Genomic DNA, 23,631 nt, shown 5'->3' on the forward strand with positions numbered 1-23,631 from the left:
TGTCAATAATGCTACTGAGGGACTATCCAGGGGATTCCTCCCCTTGTTCTTCGCTCGCCTTTGCTTTGACAGTAAAATATGTTGGACTGCTGATGATAAACTGAATGCTATGCTCCGACGCAAGAACCATCGGGGGATGCTGCTGGTGCTCGTGACCGCGATCTCCATTGTTGCTTGCTACGCCCTCTTCACTTGGTTCGGCGCTGCCCCTTCGTCCGCCAGCCTGCTGTCGCCTTTGCACTCGCATTTCTCGAACTCGCCCACTTCACTTCCGATCCTCGTCATTTTTGGCGACTCCTGGTCCGACGATGCCAGCCGGCCATTGCCCGCCGACCGCGCTGCGCGGGTTGCAGGCGATGAGTTTTACGCTGTCAAATTTAGAGAGGGCCGCAGTGCGCGCAGATTCGGCGCGGGACTCGGGGGGAGATGGTCAGACGGCCCGGTATGGCCAGAGTACATTTGCGAGGCCGTCCGGTGCGCTGACTACCTCAATCTTGCCGTCGGCGGGGCAAAGGTCACAAACAACTATGTTCCGTCACTCGTTCCAGATCTCGTCCAGCAGAAAGACAACTTCCTGGCGATCAAAGAGGCCGACTCCACGATTGTGGAAAAAGACGGAAGTCCGACAGATGAACTGGTGGACAACAGGCGAACGCTGTTTGTGTTCTGGTTCGGAATCAATGACCTGATCCAGTATATTTCAGTGCTCCCGACTTCCGGCGACCGCCAGCGGGCAGTTGTCTCCTCGGTCGCAACGCTTTTTGACATCGCAACGGCTCTCGCAGGCAGGTTCCCACAGTCAAATTTCCTATTCGTGTCCTCCATTGATGTCACGCTCCTGCCGTTCTGGAGCGAGCGCATGATGGCTAACGATCTACAACTCCGCAAGTACAAGGAGGTCGTGCGACTATCGGAAACGTGGCGCCTCGAAATGACAAAGCATGCAGGCAATTGGAACAGCTCACTCGCGTCCATCCAGTACTGGGATGCAAACGACTGGTTAGCCCGATCAATCTCGGGCGTGGCCAAGAATGGATTCGAAAATCTGAAGGACGCCTGCTTCGATCATGATTCAAGAACCTTATGTCCCACACCTGAAAAGTACTTCTTCTGGTCAGTCCACATTTTCTTGTTAGATTTGGGATCATGCTGACAATGCCAGGGACCACATCCATCTCACAACCGCGGCCCACAAGGACATCGCTGCCAGATTAAAGCGCCTTAATCTGTGGCGGTCCATGTCCAACGTCCCTTAGTCATCTCATCTATGTGTGACAAAGGTCTCATTGTTGTACCTGTCGTTTTGCGGTCACATTAGCACATGAGCTGTGCGATAAATGTAAGATGATTGAATGGTTGATTTATTGGGAGTGTTCGGAGCTTGTTGAATTTTTGGTGTGGACTTGCTGCGTACCTATTGCGCATAGTATGTTTATATGGTTAGACTAATGGTGTGTATACAGCTTATATAGGCTGCACTAGATATTACTATTATTGGCTTCAAGGTATAGGTAGACAGGGACAAGTATATGATCTTTATGAGTCTCCTGGTTATTGTGCGCCATATACACTATTTTGGGGCCCGTCAAGTTTGGGACTCGATCGCTTCATGATCGCGCCGCAGGAGGAATGCCACAGTTACTTAAAGGCACTTATACAGATATTAGAAACTTATCGACAAGACACGATAAAACCAACCACTAACTCCTATTCTTACACTCACGGTGATGGGCGTTATATACAAATCTACTTCTGATATAACCTTATAAACATGCTAGCCATACCGCACGACACTGTAATGCCATACCTATCACTTCGCTTACCACTCCAGTCCCCATTTACCTTCACGAACGATTCTGACCTTGACAACCCAAACGTATCCGTTAAATCAGATCCCCCGGCGATCCACACGCAAAGTTCGTACGTAATCGAATTCGACGACGCGAGGACAACGAACCCGTTACCGACGGCAACGGATTCAATAATGGTGTCCTCGTCTTCGGCAAATTGGTCGACAATCCCCGCAACGTCGACAGTGTTCGGCAGTCCGATAATCCGCGTGTCAGGTGTCCAGCCCCAGATATACACATCCTTCGTGTCCCGCGATAAGCAAGCGGTCATAAACCCATTCGTCGCGATATCTCGCATCGGTATGCCTTCCAAGGCAGGCACGCTCTGAGGGTGCAAAAGTGATCCGCCTGGTTGTAATAGTTCGCCATGGAGATTGTCACCCCAGGTATATACTTGGCCATCCGAATCCAGCGCGACGAAGTGCAGTTCGCCCGATCGAATGCATGTGAATTGCAAATGCTGATGGTATCCGAATTGTTTACGACTACCTCCGCTCGATTCCTCTTTCTTGGTTTCGGAGTGCGCATAGAATTCAAGCAACGACCAAAAAGTTGATATCGATGTCCCGCAGTCGTGCAGAACCGCAACGTGCTCGGAGCCGGTTATCGCGACGTGTAGGACCGCGTTGTCGAATGCGGCGGATAATTCTTTGTCAAGATACAGGATGGTCGTCATCGTGGTATCGGACTTGAATCGCCAGATTTGTCCGCATGAGTCGACGATACCTAGAAGTTCGGCCCATCCAAAGCCGGAAACAACCCTTACGCCATTCGGCAGCTGGAGGATTCTTGCACTATCGGTCTTATAGACGCTGAAACCACGCAATTCTACGCGTTGGTCAATTCGAACTATCAAACTTAAACGTTAGTTCTTCTCACCTCCTCGAACAGGTTGGCGGAAACGAGATATACGGAAACAAGATGTACCTAAGGTTTCAGTCCATCCGACCCATAACACTTCTACGTCAATTTGTCCTTGAGCAATACACAGTGGTCGACCCAGTATCCCACAGGCATCCATTTGATTCCCATTATCATTTTCACTCTCACACAATGGAGTTAATTTCCTTTTTTTCCGGTCATCTGGTTCAACCGATTCACCAGTGCAATTTCCGCTGTTAAATTGTCCGTGAATATGGTTGAACTCGCCTCTAAGCTGGAAGTATATATCAAGTCCGACCGCATATAGCCATTTTTTCGGCATTTACCTCTAATCCTTGGCTCTATGTTTGTCGTCTGAGTAGTCGTGTATACCTAGTTTATTAAACAATGCAACTGATGGCACCTGCGCATTCTATGTAATTTCGAAAGAAAGGCGAGGGAGGTGGGTAAAGGTATGGTAATCCTGGGGTATTCTTAACTCGGGGACGCCGCCGGAACCTGACGCCGACGCCGACGCCGCTGAAGGGTAGGTTACAATTTGAATCAAATCCATGAGGAATTTCATGCAATTCATCATATTATAATGGAGTTGGTACGGCACAAGAAGATGACCATAACGCGAATGATTTCACCGAAGGATCCACAGTGGCATATGACGAGTAGACAGTTCCGCGTGTTCTCCTCGTTGGGACGCACGTTCTCACGACGAAATATTGATGGTCCTACCCTTGCGCATGTAAATTAGCTACAGCTCAGATGTGAGTAAGCGTGCCTGACGAGATAGTTTATACAAGCCGCCGCGACACGACGTCTATGGCGAACAACGCTCCGCACCATAAATGGTAGGTGGAGTTGTGTTTTAGATATTGTTGGTCATGCAAAAGGTGTTAATACCTACTTTATTTTGCAGAACTAGGGGAACCTGAGTTGAGAAAGGACATGCGGATATGGGCACGCGAGGAATTCGACCGGCATAAAACGGAGAGGGATCTAGTATGTTGCGAATCGACTACACTTGATCGTGGTATCTGGCGTCAATTATTGACTTACCTGACAGGAACGGATAAAGTATTTTATTGCCGCCGGTCAGAAGCAGCTCGAGGTAATGGCCGAGACGCTACGACGCTCGCGATTGTCATGAGTTGTGTAAGATCAAAAGAAAGCGGACTACTTGACCAAACCGAATTTATTATGTTGTACATAGGAAATTAGAACCGAGCCTCAGAGAACGCCAATAATGCACAGTTATTTACTAAACCGGAATTTCAGCCCATCGTTGTCGCTGTCGCTATTATCGGACGCGCCTTCGAAGGCCATGTCATCGTTAATGATACGGGGTAGCCTACCTTGCTGTCTCCTCGCTCCACCAAGACGGGTCAAAACTATATCGTCGCCATCGTTCTCGATGACATCGTCACTATCATCTTCATCACTGCCAACAATATTTCGCAAGACTTGTCGCGTCACTTGTCTATTCCCGCTTCCACCGGACGCTGTCACCGAAGACTGGTCATCGGCATCAATATCTTGAGGCGCACTCATACTGAATCGCAACGAATCTTCCGTGGCATCCGCATTGCGATCACGTAAAATATTCTGCGCCTTCTGCGACTTGGGCTTCATCTGAGACGCATCGCGAGGTGCAGACCAATAGCCTAGCCCATTAGTCTTGATACACAACACAGCCAAACCGAGAAAGGTCATACCGTCACCAATACCAAAATCCTCTGGGCGGTACTCGACAAAGCTTACATAAGTCTTCCCGCTCTCATCCCTCTGCACCGCGTTCTCGCAATTCGCCCGCGCCCCTAGGACAGATTTTCGGAATTTTTTGTAATTAGGTCGCCCATTCCAGCGAACCTGCCAACGAGTATTCACGTGCCGGGACCTTGAAATCTCGCACGATACTGACGAGCCAGTTGGAGGGCGCGAGCGCATTAAATTCGCAGAACTGACTTCCGCGCCAGCATAAAATTCTTGTGCTTCACTTGGCTCTCTTGTGTCGACGACGAGATTTTGCACGACCGCCGGGTGACCGCTGTCGTCGTAATCGTTCCGTATACTCGACTCTACCCTCTCCAGCTCCGGCCCTCCCTCCGCTTCATCTCTTTCATCCCCAGTGTCGGGAACTAATGGAGACCTGTACAACATCCCCGTCGTCTGGGGCACCATTGGAGCTTCAATCCTCGGCGGCTGCGACATCTGGCTCATGTCGGCAGGCGGACTCTCTTCATCGTCTTCGTAGATCATGCGTCTTGGTCTTCGTTGTTTCCGTGACGGCAGATCAATTGCTAATTCACCGTGCCTCCCTTTTCGTGTCAGCGGACCGGTATCTCCAGTAGTACCCAGTCGTCCACCAATTTTCTCCTCACCAAGTCCACTCTTTGCACCACTTTTCCTCTCAGCGGCAGCGCGTACCTGCGACGACCCTGGCGGCGGCGCAAACATTGTCGCTAACAAATCCTCGTCATCATTGCCTCGCGGCTGCGATCTAGCCTACCCATTCGTCAGCCCCACATTCATCTCGTATTACCAGATATATGTTCGCTGTCCAGTGCGAATGTACCTGCTTCAATGCCGCGATGCGATCTTTTAAACTTGTCGACTCCAGCTTCTTGGGCGATTCGGTCGGAGCTCGTGCGTGACGCAGGTCTGTTGGGTTAGCATGTCATACGCATTACAGGACAGGCCAATGCTATGCGTACCGTGTCCGCCAATATCGTGGTGGTCAGGGTGACAGGACGCTATATACGGTCTAAGTAGCCGACACTACAAGTCAAACACACAACTAACGTACATGGCTGTGAGTCTGGAATGACTTCTGAAGAATCGGAATAGCTGCTGTCCTCCATGGTCGGAAGTATCGTAAATTAATTGACGATTGCGCCGATTTGAGAGGTCTGGCATAGCGCTGGACATATGTTTTGACGTCGGCGTGGGCGCCGGGTTCGCGCAACGTCAGGTCAGAATAATTGAGATGCTGGAGAACTAGCCCTGACCCGCACGTTACCAACCACACGAGATCGCCTGAGGCTGATATTTCCATTCAGTTATTAACTAACCAGCAGTTATCACACCCAACGCCGGAACTCGTGCTTGTCAGGCGCCATACAAATAAGATTCAGGGTTGGGGCTGTTTTGTCAGGCAGCCCGCTCAGTCTTGTCAGCCAATTCACACATAACCGACATTTAATATTATTATTTCGAGGTTGCGAAATAAAGTACTATATCTACTACACCACATGGGCTTATATACTGTCATCAAAATATTCTTCAACAACTTGTTTCACACATCCCACATCCTCAATTAGCTACGCACGCGACAAAACGACCTTGAATCCCTCTGTTACAACCTTCTGGATCTCATCATTCTTATGAGGCAATAGCGACAATGCGTATGTAACGTCTCTCCACTGCTTCTCGCTTTCGCACCGCGGTAGTCTTGCAGCCAATTTCTCTGCAAGCTGTTTCGCGTGTTTTTCCTATAGATATGTGAGAATTAAAGTCCAGACTTCTGAAGTATAAACCGGCGTCACCTTTTCAATGAAAGAGGACAAGAATTTCAATATTCTTCTCAGACCATCTTCTTCCAGACCCTGATCAGCAGATAGCGTACTGAAGATATCTGTATATCCATTATATATCGCATTGTCCTTACGAGAAAGCTCAGTGAAGAACATCTTGGCCATGTCAGCAATGCTCTTGTCGTCGTCTTCTAAACATTTCGCCATCTCGCCAAGCTGTCCTTTGACCTTGACTTGTCCCGCTAAAATAAGGAACGTAAGTGTCATTAAGCACGTTCGCTGGACAATCGAATCTGCATCGTGTAGTCTGCGGTAAAGGAAGTCCGTGTTCTCGTCGATGATGTGGTTAAAGCAGACAGCTATGTCGCCTAAAGCAATTACTATGTTGCTCCTTGTAACTGGATCTCTCGATTTTTCAAGGATAGTGAGAAGAAGTGGGAGATTCTGTTCGCAATACGATGCTACAATTCGGATTAGAATATATCTACCAGCATATCATAGATACTTACACGAGACACACATTAGCTTGGCAAGACACAATGTCGCAGAAATCTGAAGCTGAGGATCCTTGAACTTGTCAGCATAATTCATTCCAGGCGAAAACAAATCACTTTACATTATACTTCAGGTTGTCAGAGCAGATCTCTGCAACCATTTTACCGAATCGAGGCAACAGCGCCATCTCGTCATACAATAGCTCTTGTTCTCTGATGTGGCTAATCGCATCTGTGAAGTCGTCCTCAGATGTACCAGCAATAAGATCCATTTCGTCCTTTGGTGGCCCTTCATCTCTCTCTACCCTCCACTTAGCACTACACATCATGGTGCAGCCGATCCTTCTTACCTTTCTCCGTCGCTGCTTTGCGCCGCTTAAATTCACTTTCGTATGCTTCCATGTGAACAATTTGTTTTACTAAACGAGTTAACATAACATTCAGAATTCAAAATCGATTCCTACACATACTTGCGATATGACCTACCAAGAACAGTAATTGCGACAATGCACAAGTTGTCGACATCGGCCTAGTCGAAGCCGGCGACGCAGGTTCACGCCTAGTGAACACCACTCTGGTCATGCGTCGAATCACTTCGGCACACAGGAGGTCCGGTCGCTTGGCCAAACTGTAAACAGCGTTGATAGCTTGCTCAGCAAGGGCATACCTGTAGTGGTTAGGAAATACGATCAACTGGCACAAGTGTGTTGCCTACCATTCACGATTCTCAGAGTACATATCCATGACAGCAACAAGACGCTGAAGAATAGGGTGATCGTTTGGAAGCTTCTGTGCTAAGTAGGAGTGTTAGCTGGTCGCGACGATTGCATTTGCTCCTGTCTTACAAGATGACGTTATTCGCTGAAGAGCCACGCATGTGTATCGGGCAAGAAGAAAGTCATGCTTTCCATGAACACCCAGACCAACATGGAATAATGTCTCGAGCTCTTTGACAACAATTCCACTGTCATACGCGGCCAGCATTCCGAGAATAATTATAGCGCCCCGCCGTTGGGCATTTGAGATATCACGCTGCTGGATACCGTAAACTTGCCAAAGCTTCTGGATAACCAGCTCGTGCAGTTGCTTGTTCTTCATCATGACATAGAGTAACTGCTCCAGAGAAGTCAATTCTGCCGCTGTGGCTCCGTACGTCAGACTGATCAAATTGCGAGCAATGTATGTACAACTATCTCCTTCTGAAAACTCGTCTGGTGCTGTAAAAAATAGAGATTTGTAACAATCAACCAGGTGAATCTGCACGCCTTGGCCCTCATCGCTGTTGGCCTTTGTCCATATCAAATGCAGCATTTTTCGAATACCCATCTATAAGTCATGGTTAAGATATGGATCATTAATCAAAGAAGCCACGCATTACCTTGGCAGTCTCGAGTTTGTACGCATCAGCAATGACAAAGAAGTCCATCGCCTCGATGACCTCACTCTTATTTTTCGCAGATAGCAGCGAGCAGATGATTTCACTAGCCTTGTGCAAACTATTTATAAATGTCAATGCTTCGGTATAGTACTGCTTGGTTAGTCTCAGTCTGTTGATCGCCTCGCTATTGGCATACTGCTCCGCGATCGCTGTGACATTAGCAGCAGTATCTGCATTTTCATCTTCTGTGGGGCTGTCCAAGAGGTTCTCGTCAATTGTCGACAAATCGCCTGGATCATGTGCCTCATTCGCTGTTGGTTCGAGCGGTGGCAAGAGTGTATTTAACTCAGCATTGATCTTCTCTAAGCGCTCCTTCCATTCCTTCTGTGGCAATTGACCACCGTGCAAAAGACTGAAGGGATGAGTAGATATAAGGCGCGACAAGAGCTTAATGGCATTTCTACGGACGTTACTTGACTTGTCCTCCAAACTCTGTGTAACTAGATCGGTAAGTTGTTGACGTCTCTGTGTAAATTTCGTCTCGGCACTAATTACTAGGTTAAGAGACGTCTGGATAATAATTAGTATTAAAATAATAAGGTGGCTTACTCGCAAAGCTTGGTGATCACTTGTATTGCCTTAGATCTGCAGTAGGGATTTGCGTCCAAGATGCGTTCTTCGAGGACATCAAAGAATGAATTTATCTGCGTCTTGTGCGTCTCCAGAGTCTCTTCCTGCCGTGAGAGGTCTAAGATGAGATAACCGCAGACTTCGATAATGGCACAGCGTAGAGTATAAGACTATCATATGTCAGAATAAAACCAGAATATGTTGAATAAAAAGCTCCTCACGTCGCTATCTAGGTGTTTTGCAAGAAGTGTCATCTTTTGCATAACTAATCGCGGCGCAACCTCTGCAAATCTGACCAAGAAAGCTGAGACGGACTTTGGTCCCTTAGAATCGTTGCTATTAAATTCCTTATTGCTGAGCTCCCGCAGAATCTCATCTGCAAGTTGAGGATAGTCATATTGTTCGTACAGAATTTGCAAAAATTCAGCGATAGTCTCTGAGAGGTGGTCGTAGTACGTCAAATTCTGAAGGAGTGAAGTTTGAGCTCCTACGGATGTTAGAATGATCCATGACTGGAAATGAGCACATACCGAAACCATGACCATTATGTTTAATGGCTATGCATAGCACTTTAAAAGCATGCATCTTCAGTGTAACATTCTTAACGTTCTGTTCATTTTCCAGAATTAAGTAAGCTGATCGAGTGTAGAGGCTAATAAACAAGTCCCGGTCAGATGTTGTGACGAACAGCTTTGACAACTTCAACTTCTGGGCTTTGCACATAACCTCTAAAGCACTCTGCAAATAGTCGTGAGCTGTTTTATTATCAAAATTACTTTCACCAATTGGTTTGCTCTTTGAACGAGACCTTGAACCCCCCTGACCGTTTTGAGCATTGCCATTCTCTAAGGCAGCCACAGTCCATTGGACCAAGAAGCTATACATCTCAAGCAATTGTCGTTGCTGACTGAATAGCTCATGTTCGTCGCTCTCAATCAGCTGCTGTGCTGTCTCCACTTGAGCTGAAAGCCCTGATATGATAAGGTCCGAGAGCTTCGCTTTGCACATCGGCGATAATTTTGGGAAGTTTCTCAAAGAAGCTATTAGTAGATTGTTGACAAGATTAAGAAAGCTCACTTACAACAGCATAGATTCCAAAGTCTCGAAATTATTTTCCTCTGCGAGAGCGGCAGAGTCAACGGTGACGGTATTGATCAAGGCGTCCAAGGCGTCGTCATGATCTTCAATGTAATCCGCCGAAGTGAGCGAGCTAGGATCTGACAAATAGGCTGTTAAATAATCGGATAGGCAAAACTCATCCATTCTTGTTTTTTCAATGAATATGGTGGAGGAGCGTGTGTTGCGTGGGCGCTAGAGACAAAGCCTGTAAGAGTTGTGGAGTTCGCGTTCGCGTCAGTTGTTTGTTTGTCGTGGGCTTGGTGCGGCGTTGCCTCAGCAACTTGGTTTCTACTGGACGAAACGAGTTGCTCTTAACACTAAATGGCAATAGCTATAGGGCCTCCAACGTAGCGGCGCGATCCTGCTCCACAACGCATTTGACAACTGTCGATAGCAATCGTATAAGAGTGAACATAGAGTGCACTTTGTGCTGATTGTTGTCGCAAAATGCGAGCATATGGGACACGATCCAGGATGTCCACGAGACGCGTCATTGAAGACCACGAGAGAGAAGAGTGGGACCTAGCTTACGAAGGGCCTGCGCAAGAGGAATACCAGAAAGTTGCCCGTGATGATATGATTGCAGAAGTAATTGCAGAAGGTGACGTTGTATGCTTTGAAGAAGAGCCCATCAGTGATGACCAGCTTCTACCGGAAGGCGAGGAATTTTCAGGCGAGGAAGCAGAGGAAGATCGGGAGCCCAATGACAGCATTCATGAGGAACAAGTACATATGAGAGAAATTGAAGAGGAATGCGAACAGGATAACGATGAAGAAGATGAGGGACAAGGATATGACCATGAAGAGGAGAGAGATGAGTCCGAAGAAGCTAGAGAGCAACAGGACGACGATCTCGAAGAGGACGAGATGGATCCCCAAGTGGCGGAAGAGCTTGATTCTTTTGCACACTCGTTCAAAGATGTTGCAAACAGATTTCGACTTGTATCCAAAATTGGTGAAGGTAAGCCATATCATACTGCGATATGATTTGCTTTGGCTAATGATGTATAGGCACATTTAGTTCAGTCTACAAGGCGGAGGACATGGAGTACGACGTGTTTGACAATTCTTGGGATTTGGATCGGAGTCCAGAAGGAAAAAGACGATTGGCAGCCTTAGATACGTATCCACCTATCGCAAAGAGGCAAAAGATGAGTATGGCGCCACGTCGCAAGAAGTATGTTGCGATTAAGCGAATATACGTTACTAGCAGTCCCCAGCGTATTCTGAATGAACTTGTGCTGCTACACACTCTCTCAAAATGCGATTCAATTGCGCCACTTATCACGGCATTTAGGTCGCAAGATCAAGTGGTTGCGATTCTGCCGTATTACAAACATGCTGATTATCGGGTGCGTGCAACTCCAACACGAAATATCGATGACGTTCTGCTAACGGCCTACTAGGCGTTTTACCGTCAATTGCCTCTAAGGGAGTTCAAATATTACATGAAGTCTCTGGTCACAGCGCTTGAGCATGTGCATCTCAAAGGTATTCTGCACAGAGATGTTAAACCAACGTAAGTGCTGGATTGTTGTTCCCTGTTCATGGAGTCATCATGGTAACGTACTTTAATCTAGCAATTTTTTGTACCATCCGGAAATGCGACGTGGTGTACTGGTCGACTTTGGATTAGCCGAAGTAAGATTGCCCTGAAGTTACCTCGCAGTAGCCATCGCTGATAATTAAGCGTGAATCGCTGGACCCGTCGTACTGCACGTGCAGAGACTACGGGGAGAACGATCATATTAGGCAATTTACCGACAGACAGCCTATTGGCGGCTATCTCAAGAACGATACAAGGTACTCATTCGATCATGTTGCTAATGACCGGTATCCTAATATATGCTAGACCAGGGAGACGAGCAAACAGAGCTGGCACACGAGGCTTTAGGGCACCTGAGGTATTGCTTAAATGCCTAAATCAGACAACGAAGATTGATATGTGGTCAGCCGGAGTAATTCTTCTGTCGTTCATGTCCAAGCGATTTCCATTTTTCAATTCCGCAGACGATATTGACGCCATGATCGAAATCGCTAGTATTTTCGGGAAGCCTAAGATATCAGCTTGTGCAAGACTCCATGGTATGACATAGTTTGTGTAAATATCTTGATGATGCATCTTCTAATGAATTACATAAACAGGCTCAATTTTTGATACTAACATCCCAACCGTGCCCGATCGTGGATTCAAGCTGGAAGAAATCGTCGAATGGGCTCTCAGGGGCGTCGACGAAGATGACGAGTCACAGGCTAAGAGAGGATCTCTTGATGAAGAGCCTGACAGAAGTTTAGCATTTGATTTGTTGAAGAAATTCCTTGAGGTTGACTTTAGAAAGCGCATTTCGGCAAAGGAAGCATTGCGTCATCAGTTCTTGGAAGAAATTTAGAACACTGCCTTCTAACGGTATCATTGCATATTGTATATTATTCGACGCTGTGTGTGACTAGCGAGCAGCAGTAGCAATAGCTTTTTGTTCATCATTTGCAATTTTTGCATGCTTATTATTTATGCCACGTCCGCCGTATCTAGAAATGAATATCCCGCATGAAAAGGCGTACCCAATGTGACAGTATTTATTTACTTTTAGGCATTGACCGACCATTTTGAAATCCTTAACACTACAAAATACGTAAACTGTGAAAACACTATTCTAACAGCACTCATGCAACAAGTTCAATCGCACCACCAACAGCCTTGATCTTCTCCTCGGCAAGCTTAGAAACGTATCGCGCCTTAACAATAACCGGAGTCGTAGGGAGGCGTCCCTTTCCAAGAACCTTTCCGTATCCCAGCGCCAAAGTGTCGATGACTGGTGCGACTTCGCTGCTAGACTCGGCCAAGTACTTCTCCCGGGCCTCAGTGGGGACGAGAGCCCACAACTTGTCGACATTAATAGTTGGCTTCCAGAACTATATACTCATTAACTTCCCAAGTCGTTCGAAACAACCAATTTGCACGTACGTGGTTCTTCTGCTTGTGGAAGTATCTCATACCGACTTTACCGAAGTAACCGGGATGGTACTTATCGAGATTGGTACGATGATGGTGCTGACCACCAGCAAGACCACGGCCACCTAATATCAATTGAATCAGAACCCGATGCCAGAGCGTATCACGACTCCCTTTGACTGATTGCAATCTCATCCCAACACCAACTTCACTGAGATTAAATAAATAAAATAGTAATTACCAGGATGCTTGCGGTGCTTGCCGACACGACCGTGACCAGCTATAATGCTACGTTAGCGGCTGCGTTCTGTTAAAGGAAGGAAGATAATAGCATTGACCCAAGATCCATCCAACTTGACAATAATGCTATTACGCTCCCCTTTCGTGATACATATTGCTGGTCACGATAACTGAGTATTCTTTATTATTGTACATACCAGAGACATGTCCTCTAAGTTTCCTGGTTTTAGTTGCTCTAGTCGGCATGGTGAATTATTGTTGTGGATTGATTACACGAGCGCTAACCTCAGCAACAAGCAGTCGATTCTTGGTGTTGGGCTCGCCGCTCACGGATTTGTTGTGGTCCCAAGCCGACGGCACCAGCAAAGGTCGCATCTTACCCTGCTCAGACTCAGCAAAACGCAGTCACGCACCCTCTGGGCTGGCAGACTAGGGTTCCTGGGCACGTGACAGATGCTATGTATGTATGTGGTCTGTGCGGATGCTAAAATCTGATTATGACTATGACGTTTGAGCGCCTTCGCATCTGATAGGGATGTTGATGTTCTTTCGGGCACTACAAATTTGTCCTTTAGAGCCGAGTTCATTAATCGATGTTCTGAATCGGAATCTTCAGACAATTTGATTATGACAAGTGATGGAGCCGGTATGTCAAATGCTCGCGACGTGAAGTTACGACTGACTGTCTCAACTAGGGCAGTTCAATATGCTGCACGCGTCCGACTGCCGACAGCTCTATAGTCCCTGGCATTGGCAGCAGCAGTACTACTTCCCTATTGCTTCTTCGTTCCTCAAACACACTATCTCCACCCTCTATGCAGTCAAGTTCGTCTCCAATGCTGGCCTCGGGCATCTGTAAGGATCATTGTTTTGTGGCCGGTCTTTCAGAGCACACTCCTTGTGAGCCTCTCCATCGATCAGACCACGAATTTGCCCGGCGGAGGGAAGCGTGAGATGGCGGACTCTACTAGATATATATGCAGATAGACAGGTTCCATAAGCACGTCAGTTACATTTTACTGATTCCGATTGCCAAAAATGCTGGGTATACATTGGAATACGCGTTAAGATGGTTCCAGTTGGACATTGACAGTATATTTCAACAAATATTCGATGCGAGTGCGAGTACACATTACGTATAAATTGGTTGTATTAACTTATTGTTTAATGAAGTTCGTGATGCGCTCCACCCTATAGACACGAACATATGGAAACCCAAATTACAAATCATGCTATTTGACGCTAATCAATCTCTTCGTCTAATCTACAACAAGCAAGACTTTAACTTCTGCAAGTGTACGCGGAAAGACAGTCCTTGGAAACTCAATCGAGTCGACAATGGCTTTCTCCACCTTAGCAAAGTCCTCGACAAACAACTTCGAAGCATCTTGAATAATGCCATTGCCAAGCCTAGGCGATGCGAGACGTTGCAAGAACGTTTGGGCATCCATTAGGGCCGATGGCAGGAAATCGTCGAGCGCTATACAAAGTTGTGTTATCTTTCCCTCTTGGAATTGGTCAAGTGACTTTAATGGCACATCAGGTGCTTTTTCGTTTAGTGCCGTTAATGCTGGTTTGAGTTTGGAATCTGTCAGGTATATGTCGTGCAGTATGGCTATTAATGATTCTGTATGATGCTGGACCTGCTGATCAAAGTCCGACAACTTCTTCTTCGTAAACGGAAATAATTGCAGTACAGACTGGCGTGTTTTGTTAGCAATTAATAGCTGGAACATATCGACGGATTGTGCCCACCTTTGCTGAATCCAAACAATTTATAAGGAATATATCTTTCTCCGCTGCGCCAAGGGAACTCGGCTCACACATCGAGAGACAGCAAGTTAAGTACGGTACCAGCGCTTCCTCAATAATCTTGCTAAATTCCTCGTCTCTGTTCTCTGGAGCGACGGCAAATGACGTATCGAAGGAAGTCATCAACGTCTTCATGTCTAGCAGCGATTCGTGCAAAAATTGCGGCGGTTGGAGGTCCAAGGTAACCTTCGGAAGATCTGACTGAATCAGCTGGATTTTCTCGCGCAAGGACAGATGGAACTGATTCATTGAGGAGCTCTCAAGCCTGTGCATAGCAGTCAGATGAGTTCTAGCAAAGGATACTACCAAAATTTCAGTTATACTTACACGTTTAGGACGTTTAACAGCTGTGAGTTCTCGCTCAGGTACTTGGAAAATATCGATCTATAAAACTCGAAAAGATTGAATATCCTGTATGCGAGCGTTGAGTCGACATTGCTTGACAATGACTGATCAATTCTTGCCTAGTGGCTGGAGTCAGAAACGTAATTAAAAGTGGACTCGAACTAATTTTCTACCTTCAATGGCTTGCAGATTGATTGCATGTTTTTGTCTGTCAATTCTTCTATCGTCCGCTTTAAATCGAACACCTCATACCAAGGCTCGCTGGCAAGGCCCTCCTCGAGACCATGGGCTATGTTGACATCCTCAGCGACAAACATAAGTTCAAGCACTTCCTTCTCGTTGACAGTCTCTGAATGGGTCCACGCAAGCATGTCGCCGACATAGCGAAAAGGATCGTACGCGACAAGCTCGATAGGCTTTGCCCCCTCCGTCAATGCTTCTAGAAACTCTCGCAGGATGATCTTCTGCCGTATTTCTGACAGACCGTCGAGACAATTTTGCAACATTGTTGGTCTTTCTGCCAGTAGAGCCAGTGCTCGTCGTATGATCTGCCGAATTTTCGGGTCATCAACCGAAAGGTGTCTAATTTCACGTTGAACCCAGTAGTAAAGCTTGTCAAAGGCTCCATCGATATGCTTCGACATTTGATCCATAATTTCAACACTATCAATTTTATGAGAACATATTTCCACATAGAACTCATTGAACGTACCCGATCACAGGATTCTCGCTAGCGAGCAAGACCTCGCAATCCGAGTATATCTGTTTCGCCTTTTTGACGATATCAAAGAATCTATGGTCAATGGGATCGGCGGACGAAGTCAATAGCTCTATTTCAGAATCCGGCATTATAAAATGCGCCTTCACTGCATCCAAAATCGCTTGTTGGACCTGGATTTCATCCTTCTGGTTTGATAGCCGCTCTTCCTCTGCGAACAGCTCTTTGGTCTGCTCCCTTGTCACAGATACACTCTTAGTCAATCCGTCGACAACCGAATTCATATTCGCAATGGTCAATCCGATTGTCTCTAGTTGCTATACTTTATTTAGCATCGACTGGGTTCATGTGATTGAATTACTGTTTGTTACCATTGCGATCCTTGAGAATTGCTCGAGAACCTGTCCATTCGCTTCAATCACTTCTGCTTCGACGTTTGCTCGAAATTGTCTCCGCATCTCAGGAGTGTTCTCCTGTATCCGCTCACCCAATAATAGCAACGCTTCTCGAATGCTAGAGTCAGAGTAAGAAGTAGATAATATTTCTGATAGCTTGAGGGACAGCAAGTTAGATCGTGACCCCCCTGACAGCGATGTTGGCGTCTTCACTGCGGCATCCGCTGCCGCAAGGAACGGGTCCTCAGTGCCCGCGAAGGACATCATGAAGAATTATCCTTGATTGGGATGATATGTTGCGGAGCAGCTGTGTTCGAGTTTAGACGCGATGCGTGTCGGCCTATGGAAGCGCTGATTGTTTGTCTGTAGTCACTTCACACTTGAGCCGCGCGATGATGTCCCAACGCCGGTCCCACGCATTCAGGGATCACGTTGCTGGCCCACTGCATTATTTATTGTTCAGATCCCGGGTCATATTAATGTGCCTTCAGAACTGATTGGTTACGCCGCTGATCGTCATCACGATTCGCGGTTTATAGTTTTAGTGTTGCGGGAGTTTCGTTTGGGTCCACAGATGGCGAACGAATTCTTGACCCGTTTCTTCGGGCAAGGCTCTATATACCAGACCCTCCAGCGTGAGGACGAGAACTTTTATCAGGAGCCCGATATCGAAGCGCACTTTGGTGAACTGACTGGACTTGGAAGGAGTGATGCGGGCGCCTCTATTCAGTATTCTGCAGGTGGCTCCTCCGCTGGCGTGCCGTCTTCATTTGGTTCCTCGCACAGCCTTCACCGAAGCGATGATGATACACAAGAAATCCGGTCGTTCACAGGACAGGATGACGCGGCTTACGCCAATAAATCAATAATTCCCGATGTCGAAGTAGTGTCCAATGAACATGTTGATGGAGCCGATGATGACGAAGTTCCCGCTTCGCTGATGTACGAGATCCCTCATCCACAGTCCAAGTACAGAAGAGGAGGAGAAAACTGGCATCCATCGCCTGCGGAACTGTCCTTTCGGTTCTCGAAGAACTCGTGGTTTGGGCCACCGGGCACATCTTATCCGTTGCCTCCTGCGCCAATTGATCTACCAGCTCCGCCGGCGAATATCAGGGCCCCACAAGGAATCAATCTCGAGTCGTCCTACATGCCAGGATACCCTCCTGGACAGAACTCGGATACATTGCATTTAAACCTTCCGCCGCCTCCATCCCGAATCGGGGATCCACTTGTGAATAGAAGGAATCAGCAACAACAGGAAGACGAGCCAACTCATCAGGCTCGATTTGGTCTTAACGATCCTCGCGAACGTGCACTATGGAAGTGGGCTAATGTGGAGAATCTTGACAATTTCCTGCAGGAGGTGTATGATTACTATCTGGGAAATGGCATCTATAGCATCACATTGTCCAGGATTATCAATCTGGCTACGCTGGCATTCGTAGTGGGATTCTCCATGTATCTCAGCTCTTGCATAGACTATTCGCTGATTCGGAGCAGTACAAAGTTATCACAGATCCAGATTCCTCAGTGCATGTCTCAGTAAGTGCAGCTAGTAGAGTCATACTTGTTTTTGAGGGCGGCTAATCGTTCATAGTCTCGGTGGCTTCAAGACTTTTTGCCTGTGGATCCTTAGCCTTGTGTGGTTTCTTAAGCTGGCGCAGTATATCATTGACATAAGAAGACTGGTAGACCTTCAAAATTTTTACAAGTATCTTCTTTATATCACAGATAATGAGCTGCAAACTATCTCATGGCAACAGGTCGCTCGTAGATTGATGGCACTACGAGACGATAATCCGATCACATCTAATGCAATAGCGCGACAGTACCTTGGCTACCAATCGAAACAGAGGATGGGAGAGCACGATATTGCGAACAGAATCATGAGGAAAGAGAATTATTTCATTGCTATGATAAACAAGGACATTCTTGATCTCACGATTCCATTTCCGCTGCTTCGCAATGCGCAGTGGCTTACTCGGAGCTTGGAATTGAATCTGAGCGTCTGCATCATGGACTTTGTATTCAATGAGCAAGGCCAAGTTCGTTCCACCTTTCTCAAAGATACGCACAGGAAAGCTCTGGCTGAGGGCCTTCGTCGTCGATTCATCTTCGCCGGCGTAATCAATATCATATTTGCACCTTTTATCGTCGTGTACCTTATTCTTCTCTATTTTTTCCGATACTTTGATGTAGGTCCATTAGTTCTTCCTCTTGCCTGATTTTGACTAACATGTCGCACAGGAATATCATAAAAATCCGAGCACAATAGGCTCCAGGCAATATAGCAGGCTTGCTGAATGGAAATTTCGCGAATATAACGAATTGTATCATTTGTTTCGTCGGCGATTGAATCTGAGCTATTATCCGGCATCCAGATACGTAGACCAATTTCCAAAGGAAAGGACGACTCAGATCTTTAGGTTCATAGCGTTCGTGGCAGGATCATTTGCGGCTATCCTCGGTATAGCTTCTGTGATCGACCCGGACTTGTTTTTGGGATTCGAGATTACCCAGGATAGAACCGTACTGTTTTATATTGGCATTTTTGGTACCATATTGGCCGTTGCTCGTGGATTGATTCAGGAAGAGACGCTGGTGTTTGATCCTGAGGCTAACTTGCGATACGTTGCGGAATTTACTCATTATTTGCCCCCAGAGTGGAATGGGAGACTGCACACAGACGAGGTCAAGAATGAATTTGCGCAATACTACGCATTGAAAATCGTGATCTTAGTTCAAGAAACCGCCAGTATCGTACTGACCCCGTTTGTGTTGTGGTTCTCGCTCACCAACTCCTGTGAGAAGATTGTTGACTTCTTCCGCGAATGTTCACTGTACGTGGATGGCATTGGGTACGTTTGCTGCTTTGCTGTGTTTGATTTCAGCAAGAAGCCACGATTGCAGAATCCGCGTCATCATATGTAGACGTGTTTACCAAGAGATGTGTCACTTTACTTTGTAGTTATTTTGATATGGCTTGGTGTTGGACACGGACATGCTTTTCGTTGCTCCACCAGCAGGGGATGCGGCAATGATTGGAATTATTGGTGTTTAAGTCTCGGTATTGCTTACAGTATTACGTGGTACGTATACTTTAGTTAAGCACAGTATAATAAATGGTCAAGGTCATCTTGAAGAGCGTTTGCTGTATAAGTTAGCATGACTCCGACTTCACATTCCCGAGCCAATAAAACAATCCAACGTGAAATGGGTGTACATTCATGGCACTATAATACAATTAATATCGATGAGGGATGGAGCTTGTAAATTGATATTACGCTTTGCAACCCAAGCGGCAATTCTTTCTCGCGAAATCCTCATCCCAGGTTTGCCTTCAACGCCTGTCGCCTTCCAGGTTTGCAACGCATTCACACTCTGCAGTGCTTCTATAATATCGTCCTGTCTAATACTCGTGGCATGCGCTATCTCATTTATCGAAACTCTGCCATCGTGCTCAAGATGTGGAAGCGTCTTCGCAATAACCGTGCACCAGTATAGCAGATAACTCTTGCGTCCGTGCTCAGAGAGCGGCTTTTCTGGAGATCCAAGCTTCCCTTCCAATATTGATAATTGGTACGAGAACTCAATTAGAAGCTGGCCAAGTCCCTGACCCTGGAACGGGGGGAATACTAAGATGCAAGCCACATTGTTCTCGTCCCATGACAGTTTCTCTTTGGAAAAGAACCCGACAGGTTGTTCCTTCTTGGATGACACGTGATGAATCAAGACGTAGAACTTGAACCGATCTACAGCAAAATAGATTGACTTGGTGTCGACAAATAACTTCGCGAATAGGCTGAGGCATTGGCAATAAAGCTTCCGCGGACAATTAGTAACTGATCTAACCTTGCCATACCGGCTTGAACATACCTTGTCCTTTTCTCCATCCACTTCGCGTATCGAAAATTGATTGCATTGATAAATAAGTCTTCCTGGAGTAACAAACGAGCTACTGCACGCGGTCTAAATAAGCATGGTTAGGACATACATCCACAGAAGACGACTCTGGCATACCAAATGCTGGCCCATGTCAGGCGCCTTGGTGGTGTACTTGAAACATCTGCTGCACACGTATAGTCTCTCTAAAAGAGTTTTTGCATACTGTTTCCGTTCCTTGTCCGAAAAGTATGACGAACAGCCATACCAGGCCTCAAATTCTAATTCTTCGCCGAAGACCACTGTCCTGACGTTGCGAGGATCAGTGACTGATGCATTGGTGCTAGAAGAGCCGTTTTTGGAAGATTCAGAATCTCCCATTACTCACACATTCCAGTCTGCATCTCCTTAGTATAGACGGGAAATACCGAAATAGTAAACAATCAAATTTCTATAAAGCGTTACTGTTTGGTGCACTCAGCAGCAAAGTTAGACTGGTTCAACCTGGGTCCCTAACCCATGCCCAAGTCTAGATAAGTTACACCTATTGCACGAGAAGGTTAGGGTTATCCAATTTACCGGTCAGGAATGCACACTTGTATTAGACGGCCGAGCATACAGTTAGCAAGAAATACAACAAAAATGTCTGGTGGTTTCGCCCTGCCATGGGTCACAAGCAACAGCGGCCAGCTCCAAGAAGCTGGCCTCTCATACATATATATGTATATATACATAATATATATATATTTATATAGACAAACAGGAACATAATAGTGATAGAGAAAATCCTCACGCAAAACAAAAACCCATAAAACAAAACCCATAGTTAGGGAATACAGAAAATATATTCGGAGTTAAAACCTAACACTGTTCCTTGGAACATCCATTTGGACAAAGGCGTTAGGGAACATTCTCCTGACAACAAAAACCCCAATGGAGAAACAAAACAAGCGGAGATAATTTCTAACACCATTCCTTAACCCCCGTGCCCACATTCGAGTACGCGTTCCCGGAACTGGTAGTGTCCAAGTGGCTTGGATCTCGCCATCCTTGGACCCTTGCTCCAGGGCGAATAAGCGCACTCGAATTAGAGAGGATCTCAGTCCGTCAGGACTCCCCTCATGCCCCCAGATGAAAGACGCACCTTCCAGACGAGATCCGCGATGACGCCAACAGCTTGATGGCAAGACCTCTGAGAATTGAAAAGATGCCGTCTGTTTTTAATAATAATAATGATAATGCATCGCGAATTGTGGATGTATTGCAGAATGGAGGGACGCGTCGACGCGTTGGAAACACTGACGCGCGACGCGCTCGCGTGACACTACAAACAAATGCCGAATGTTTTGGGCGTGCAGCCGCCCGATTCCGCTTGTGTCAAAAACAAAATCACGAGGAACTGCCAGCGCCGATAATTGCTTGAACCCGTCGACGGTAGCAAAGAGTCATCTTCTAATAACGCAGAATAAGTTCCCGGGGCTGGACTTCTGGACGTACGGTCAGTCATAGTGATAGCTATCTATGAAAGTTAAGGAGAGACACAGAACGGATGCTATATAATTTGGTGTTAGTTATGGTGTTAACCGCTTTCCCATAATTACACAGATTGAGGCGTTGGTACTTTGTACTCTCCTTCAAAAATGTAGTGCGACATTCGGCATTCGGCTGGCCGAATGGCCTAAGTGGTCACAGGAGTTAGGGCAGTAGAAGTCTAGATACGGTCGAATGCTACGAATTACTGGATTTTGAACACGCTTTACAAGTAGGCCGGAGCATGAATTGATGACGGTCTATGGGAGGGTCACGAAGTCTTGACGAGACGATTGCCAATTTTGTGGGAGCATTGGATTTCGTGGTCGCCATCGGACTAATCTGATGTTGGCTGACAGCTATTTGCCTGAGATATTCAGTTTAGATGGACACAATCCGTGGTCACTTATGAAATGGACCCGGACTATGCAATCATTTGACTTGACGTTTAGGCCAGAAGATTCTACTCCGAGACTACCAGAAGAGGTTGTATTATAAATCTACTATTGGTTTTCGACGTAACCACAGAGCTGTTGCGGATACGGATATCTCACAGCAACAGACTATTCTCTATTCTCATGAAGTTCATAGAATTTGAAACCAAGGTCCAACGGGCCCTCCAAAGGGGTACTTGTCATAAACAGGACAAAATACCCTCCGCCGACTACGTCAGCCTGCCCCGTAGAGCCAGCAATAACTTTAGCGCCGTCATGGAGATTAGAGACACCATATGCCGACCAATGTTTGGGCTCTACCGTAGGCGACCCGATTACATATTTGGTCAACATTTGTATTTGTCAGTTGTACCGTACTTCTTTGGCATCCCATCCCCGCGAAGATTTGACCGTTAAGGAATGGATTGGTACGTGGTGCTTAGCACGGGAGACGATCCGACAAGGCAGCATCATATTCATTCAGTTGTAAAACAGAACGACTGTTGAACTGTGTCAAGTAGCAAAATATTAGAGCCACATGAATTCCAAACATTACCTGCCCACATCTCCAGCTGCATTGTATAACTACGGATATATACTTTTTCCCAGACGAATTCAGCAAGACTGAAATCGACAGTTGAGTCATTATTTCACCGAACCATAGATATGGTGAAGTTCTTCGGAAATTGCTATGATTTGGCAAGGGCGAGTGTCGAAGATATTTTCCCCAGGCTCCGAGACGAAACGACGATGTTGCCTCAGGTCAGAGTCATCTAGGCTCCAGAATAGCCAGTAACAATATGTATGTCACAATCATTCCCAGATTGAACACTACCGTATCATGCTTGGCGGAGATATCAGGGTATTGACAGTCCAGTTAGTGACCGTTAATAGCGGCTACTGCAGTTCTGTATCGAAATTCGCTCCTAGATCGGCCGGGCCTAGTGTTCGTCAGCACCCGGTATATGGGATACATCATTGAGATTGTGAGCAGATGTCCATGATAGCACGGGCCACGACTTACTGAGCCAAACGATACCACCGAGACGAAGCAAGATCCGGAGTAACGCACGTTGATGGCAAAGTAGTTCGCTTGCGGCTGCTGCTCAATATTGTGTACTCTTGAGCATGTCGATTGTTTTGGCGCCGAGGAACACGGTAACTGGGATCTGATATTTCCTCAGTCTTCGGCGATCTCATCATGGTACAGTCTTCTCAGTGCTGGTGAAGTCAGATCGCATCATGGGTAGCAATTAAGTTTAGTCAACACGAATTTGAATCGTCTGTCTCTAATCGTGACTCGTGCGTCGGAGGACGAGAGCGCGAGGCTTTCCGTGATCCCCGCAGCCGATGGCCATGTGCTCTAGCTGGCTCGCAAGCCGCTTCTGGTAGGCGGCGCGTTGTGAATCGGGGACTCGCTCATCATTGCCTCAAGTGATCAC

General features: G+C 46.6%; 10 protein-coding genes across 10 annotated transcripts; 4 read left to right on the plus strand and 6 right to left on the minus strand.

Annotated features, from left to right (window-relative positions):
* Positions 1-109: 109 nt before the first annotated feature.
* POJ06DRAFT_268761 (uncharacterized protein) lies at positions 110-1,256 on the plus strand (the record flags this gene model as incomplete). Its single annotated transcript, XM_056189330.1, has 2 exons — positions 110-1,113; positions 1,163-1,256. 2 exons carry the CDS (start codon positions 110-112, stop codon positions 1,254-1,256), a joined length of 1,098 nt encoding a protein of 365 aa, XP_056043332.1.
* Positions 1,257-1,422: 166 nt separating this feature from the next.
* Positions 1,423-3,184, minus strand: POJ06DRAFT_118974 (regulator of chromosome condensation 1/beta-lactamase-inhibitor protein II). Its single transcript, XM_056184214.1, has 3 exons — positions 2,778-3,184; positions 1,706-2,699; positions 1,423-1,651 (listed from the first exon to the last, which is right to left on the minus strand). The coding sequence occupies exons 1-2, from the start codon at positions 3,052-3,054 to the stop codon at positions 1,747-1,749; spliced, it is 1,230 nt and encodes a 409-aa protein (XP_056043333.1). The 5' UTR covers positions 3,055-3,184; the 3' UTR covers positions 1,423-1,651; positions 1,706-1,746.
* A 1-nt stretch (position 3,185) lies between these two features.
* POJ06DRAFT_118952 (uncharacterized protein) lies at positions 3,186-3,925 on the plus strand. Its single transcript, XM_056184211.1, has 4 exons — positions 3,186-3,468; positions 3,517-3,574; positions 3,643-3,725; positions 3,790-3,925. The coding sequence occupies exons 1-4, from the start codon at positions 3,316-3,318 to the stop codon at positions 3,871-3,873; spliced, it is 378 nt and encodes a 125-aa protein (XP_056043334.1). The 5' UTR covers positions 3,186-3,315; the 3' UTR covers positions 3,874-3,925.
* A 35-nt stretch (positions 3,926-3,960) lies between these two features.
* Positions 3,961-5,788, minus strand: POJ06DRAFT_118956 (uncharacterized protein). Its single transcript, XM_056184212.1, has 5 exons — positions 5,530-5,788; positions 5,438-5,476; positions 5,299-5,384; positions 4,439-5,228; positions 3,961-4,387 (listed from the first exon to the last, which is right to left on the minus strand). Exons 1-5 carry the CDS (start codon positions 5,582-5,584, stop codon positions 3,978-3,980), a joined length of 1,380 nt encoding a protein of 459 aa, XP_056043335.1. The 5' UTR covers positions 5,585-5,788; the 3' UTR covers positions 3,961-3,977.
* Positions 5,789-5,815: 27 nt separating this feature from the next.
* Positions 5,816-10,081, minus strand: POJ06DRAFT_254787 (armadillo-type protein). Its single transcript, XM_056187813.1, has 13 exons — positions 9,840-10,081; positions 9,289-9,788; positions 8,980-9,245; positions 8,738-8,928; positions 8,129-8,675; positions 7,596-8,076; positions 7,466-7,544; positions 7,221-7,417; positions 7,101-7,169; positions 6,873-7,051; positions 6,766-6,823; positions 6,269-6,717; positions 5,816-6,214 (listed from the first exon to the last, which is right to left on the minus strand). Exons 1-13 carry the CDS (start codon positions 10,019-10,021, stop codon positions 6,044-6,046), a joined length of 3,369 nt encoding a protein of 1,122 aa, XP_056043336.1. The 5' UTR covers positions 10,022-10,081; the 3' UTR covers positions 5,816-6,043.
* A 528-nt stretch (positions 10,082-10,609) lies between these two features.
* Positions 10,610-12,267, plus strand: POJ06DRAFT_198484 (kinase-like domain-containing protein; the record flags this gene model as incomplete). Its single annotated transcript, XM_056185112.1, has 7 exons — positions 10,610-10,838; positions 10,889-11,229; positions 11,284-11,396; positions 11,458-11,518; positions 11,568-11,680; positions 11,730-11,962; positions 12,023-12,267. The coding sequence occupies 7 exons, from the start codon at positions 10,610-10,612 to the stop codon at positions 12,265-12,267; spliced, it is 1,335 nt and encodes a 444-aa protein (XP_056043337.1).
* A 274-nt stretch (positions 12,268-12,541) lies between these two features.
* Positions 12,542-13,316, minus strand: POJ06DRAFT_197549 (ribosomal protein L18e/L15P; the record flags this gene model as incomplete). Its single annotated transcript, XM_056185076.1, has 4 exons — positions 12,542-12,790; positions 12,843-12,955; positions 13,072-13,110; positions 13,268-13,316. The coding sequence occupies 4 exons, from the start codon at positions 13,314-13,316 to the stop codon at positions 12,542-12,544; spliced, it is 450 nt and encodes a 149-aa protein (XP_056043338.1).
* Positions 13,317-14,329: 1,013 nt separating this feature from the next.
* On the minus strand, positions 14,330-16,607 carry POJ06DRAFT_198401 (oligomeric Golgi complex subunit 6; the record flags this gene model as incomplete). Its single annotated transcript, XM_056185107.1, has 6 exons — positions 14,330-14,770; positions 14,826-15,147; positions 15,210-15,346; positions 15,401-15,890; positions 15,940-16,262; positions 16,317-16,607. 6 exons carry the CDS (start codon positions 16,605-16,607, stop codon positions 14,330-14,332), a joined length of 2,004 nt encoding a protein of 667 aa, XP_056043339.1.
* An 883-nt stretch (positions 16,608-17,490) lies between these two features.
* POJ06DRAFT_197689 (autophagy protein Apg9-domain-containing protein) lies at positions 17,491-19,274 on the plus strand (the record flags this gene model as incomplete). The annotated part of the gene is made up of 3 exons (XM_056185079.1): positions 17,491-17,885; positions 17,941-18,538; positions 18,591-19,274. 3 exons carry the CDS (start codon positions 17,491-17,493, stop codon positions 19,272-19,274), a joined length of 1,677 nt encoding a protein of 558 aa, XP_056043340.1.
* Positions 19,275-19,421: 147 nt separating this feature from the next.
* POJ06DRAFT_119179 (acyl-CoA N-acyltransferase) lies at positions 19,422-20,720 on the minus strand. Its single transcript, XM_056184215.1, has 3 exons — positions 20,364-20,720; positions 20,220-20,312; positions 19,422-20,165 (listed from the first exon to the last, which is right to left on the minus strand). Exons 1-3 carry the CDS (start codon positions 20,604-20,606, stop codon positions 19,569-19,571), a joined length of 933 nt encoding a protein of 310 aa, XP_056043341.1. The 5' UTR covers positions 20,607-20,720; the 3' UTR covers positions 19,422-19,568.
* Positions 20,721-23,631: the final 2,911 nt, after the last annotated feature.

Source organism: Lipomyces tetrasporus, assembly GCF_029532465.1.
Source record: "Lipomyces tetrasporus strain NRRL Y-64009 chromosome Unknown POJ06scaffold_6, whole genome shotgun sequence".
In the NCBI taxonomy this organism is placed as follows: domain Eukaryota; kingdom Fungi; phylum Ascomycota; class Lipomycetes; order Lipomycetales; family Lipomycetaceae; genus Lipomyces; species Lipomyces tetrasporus.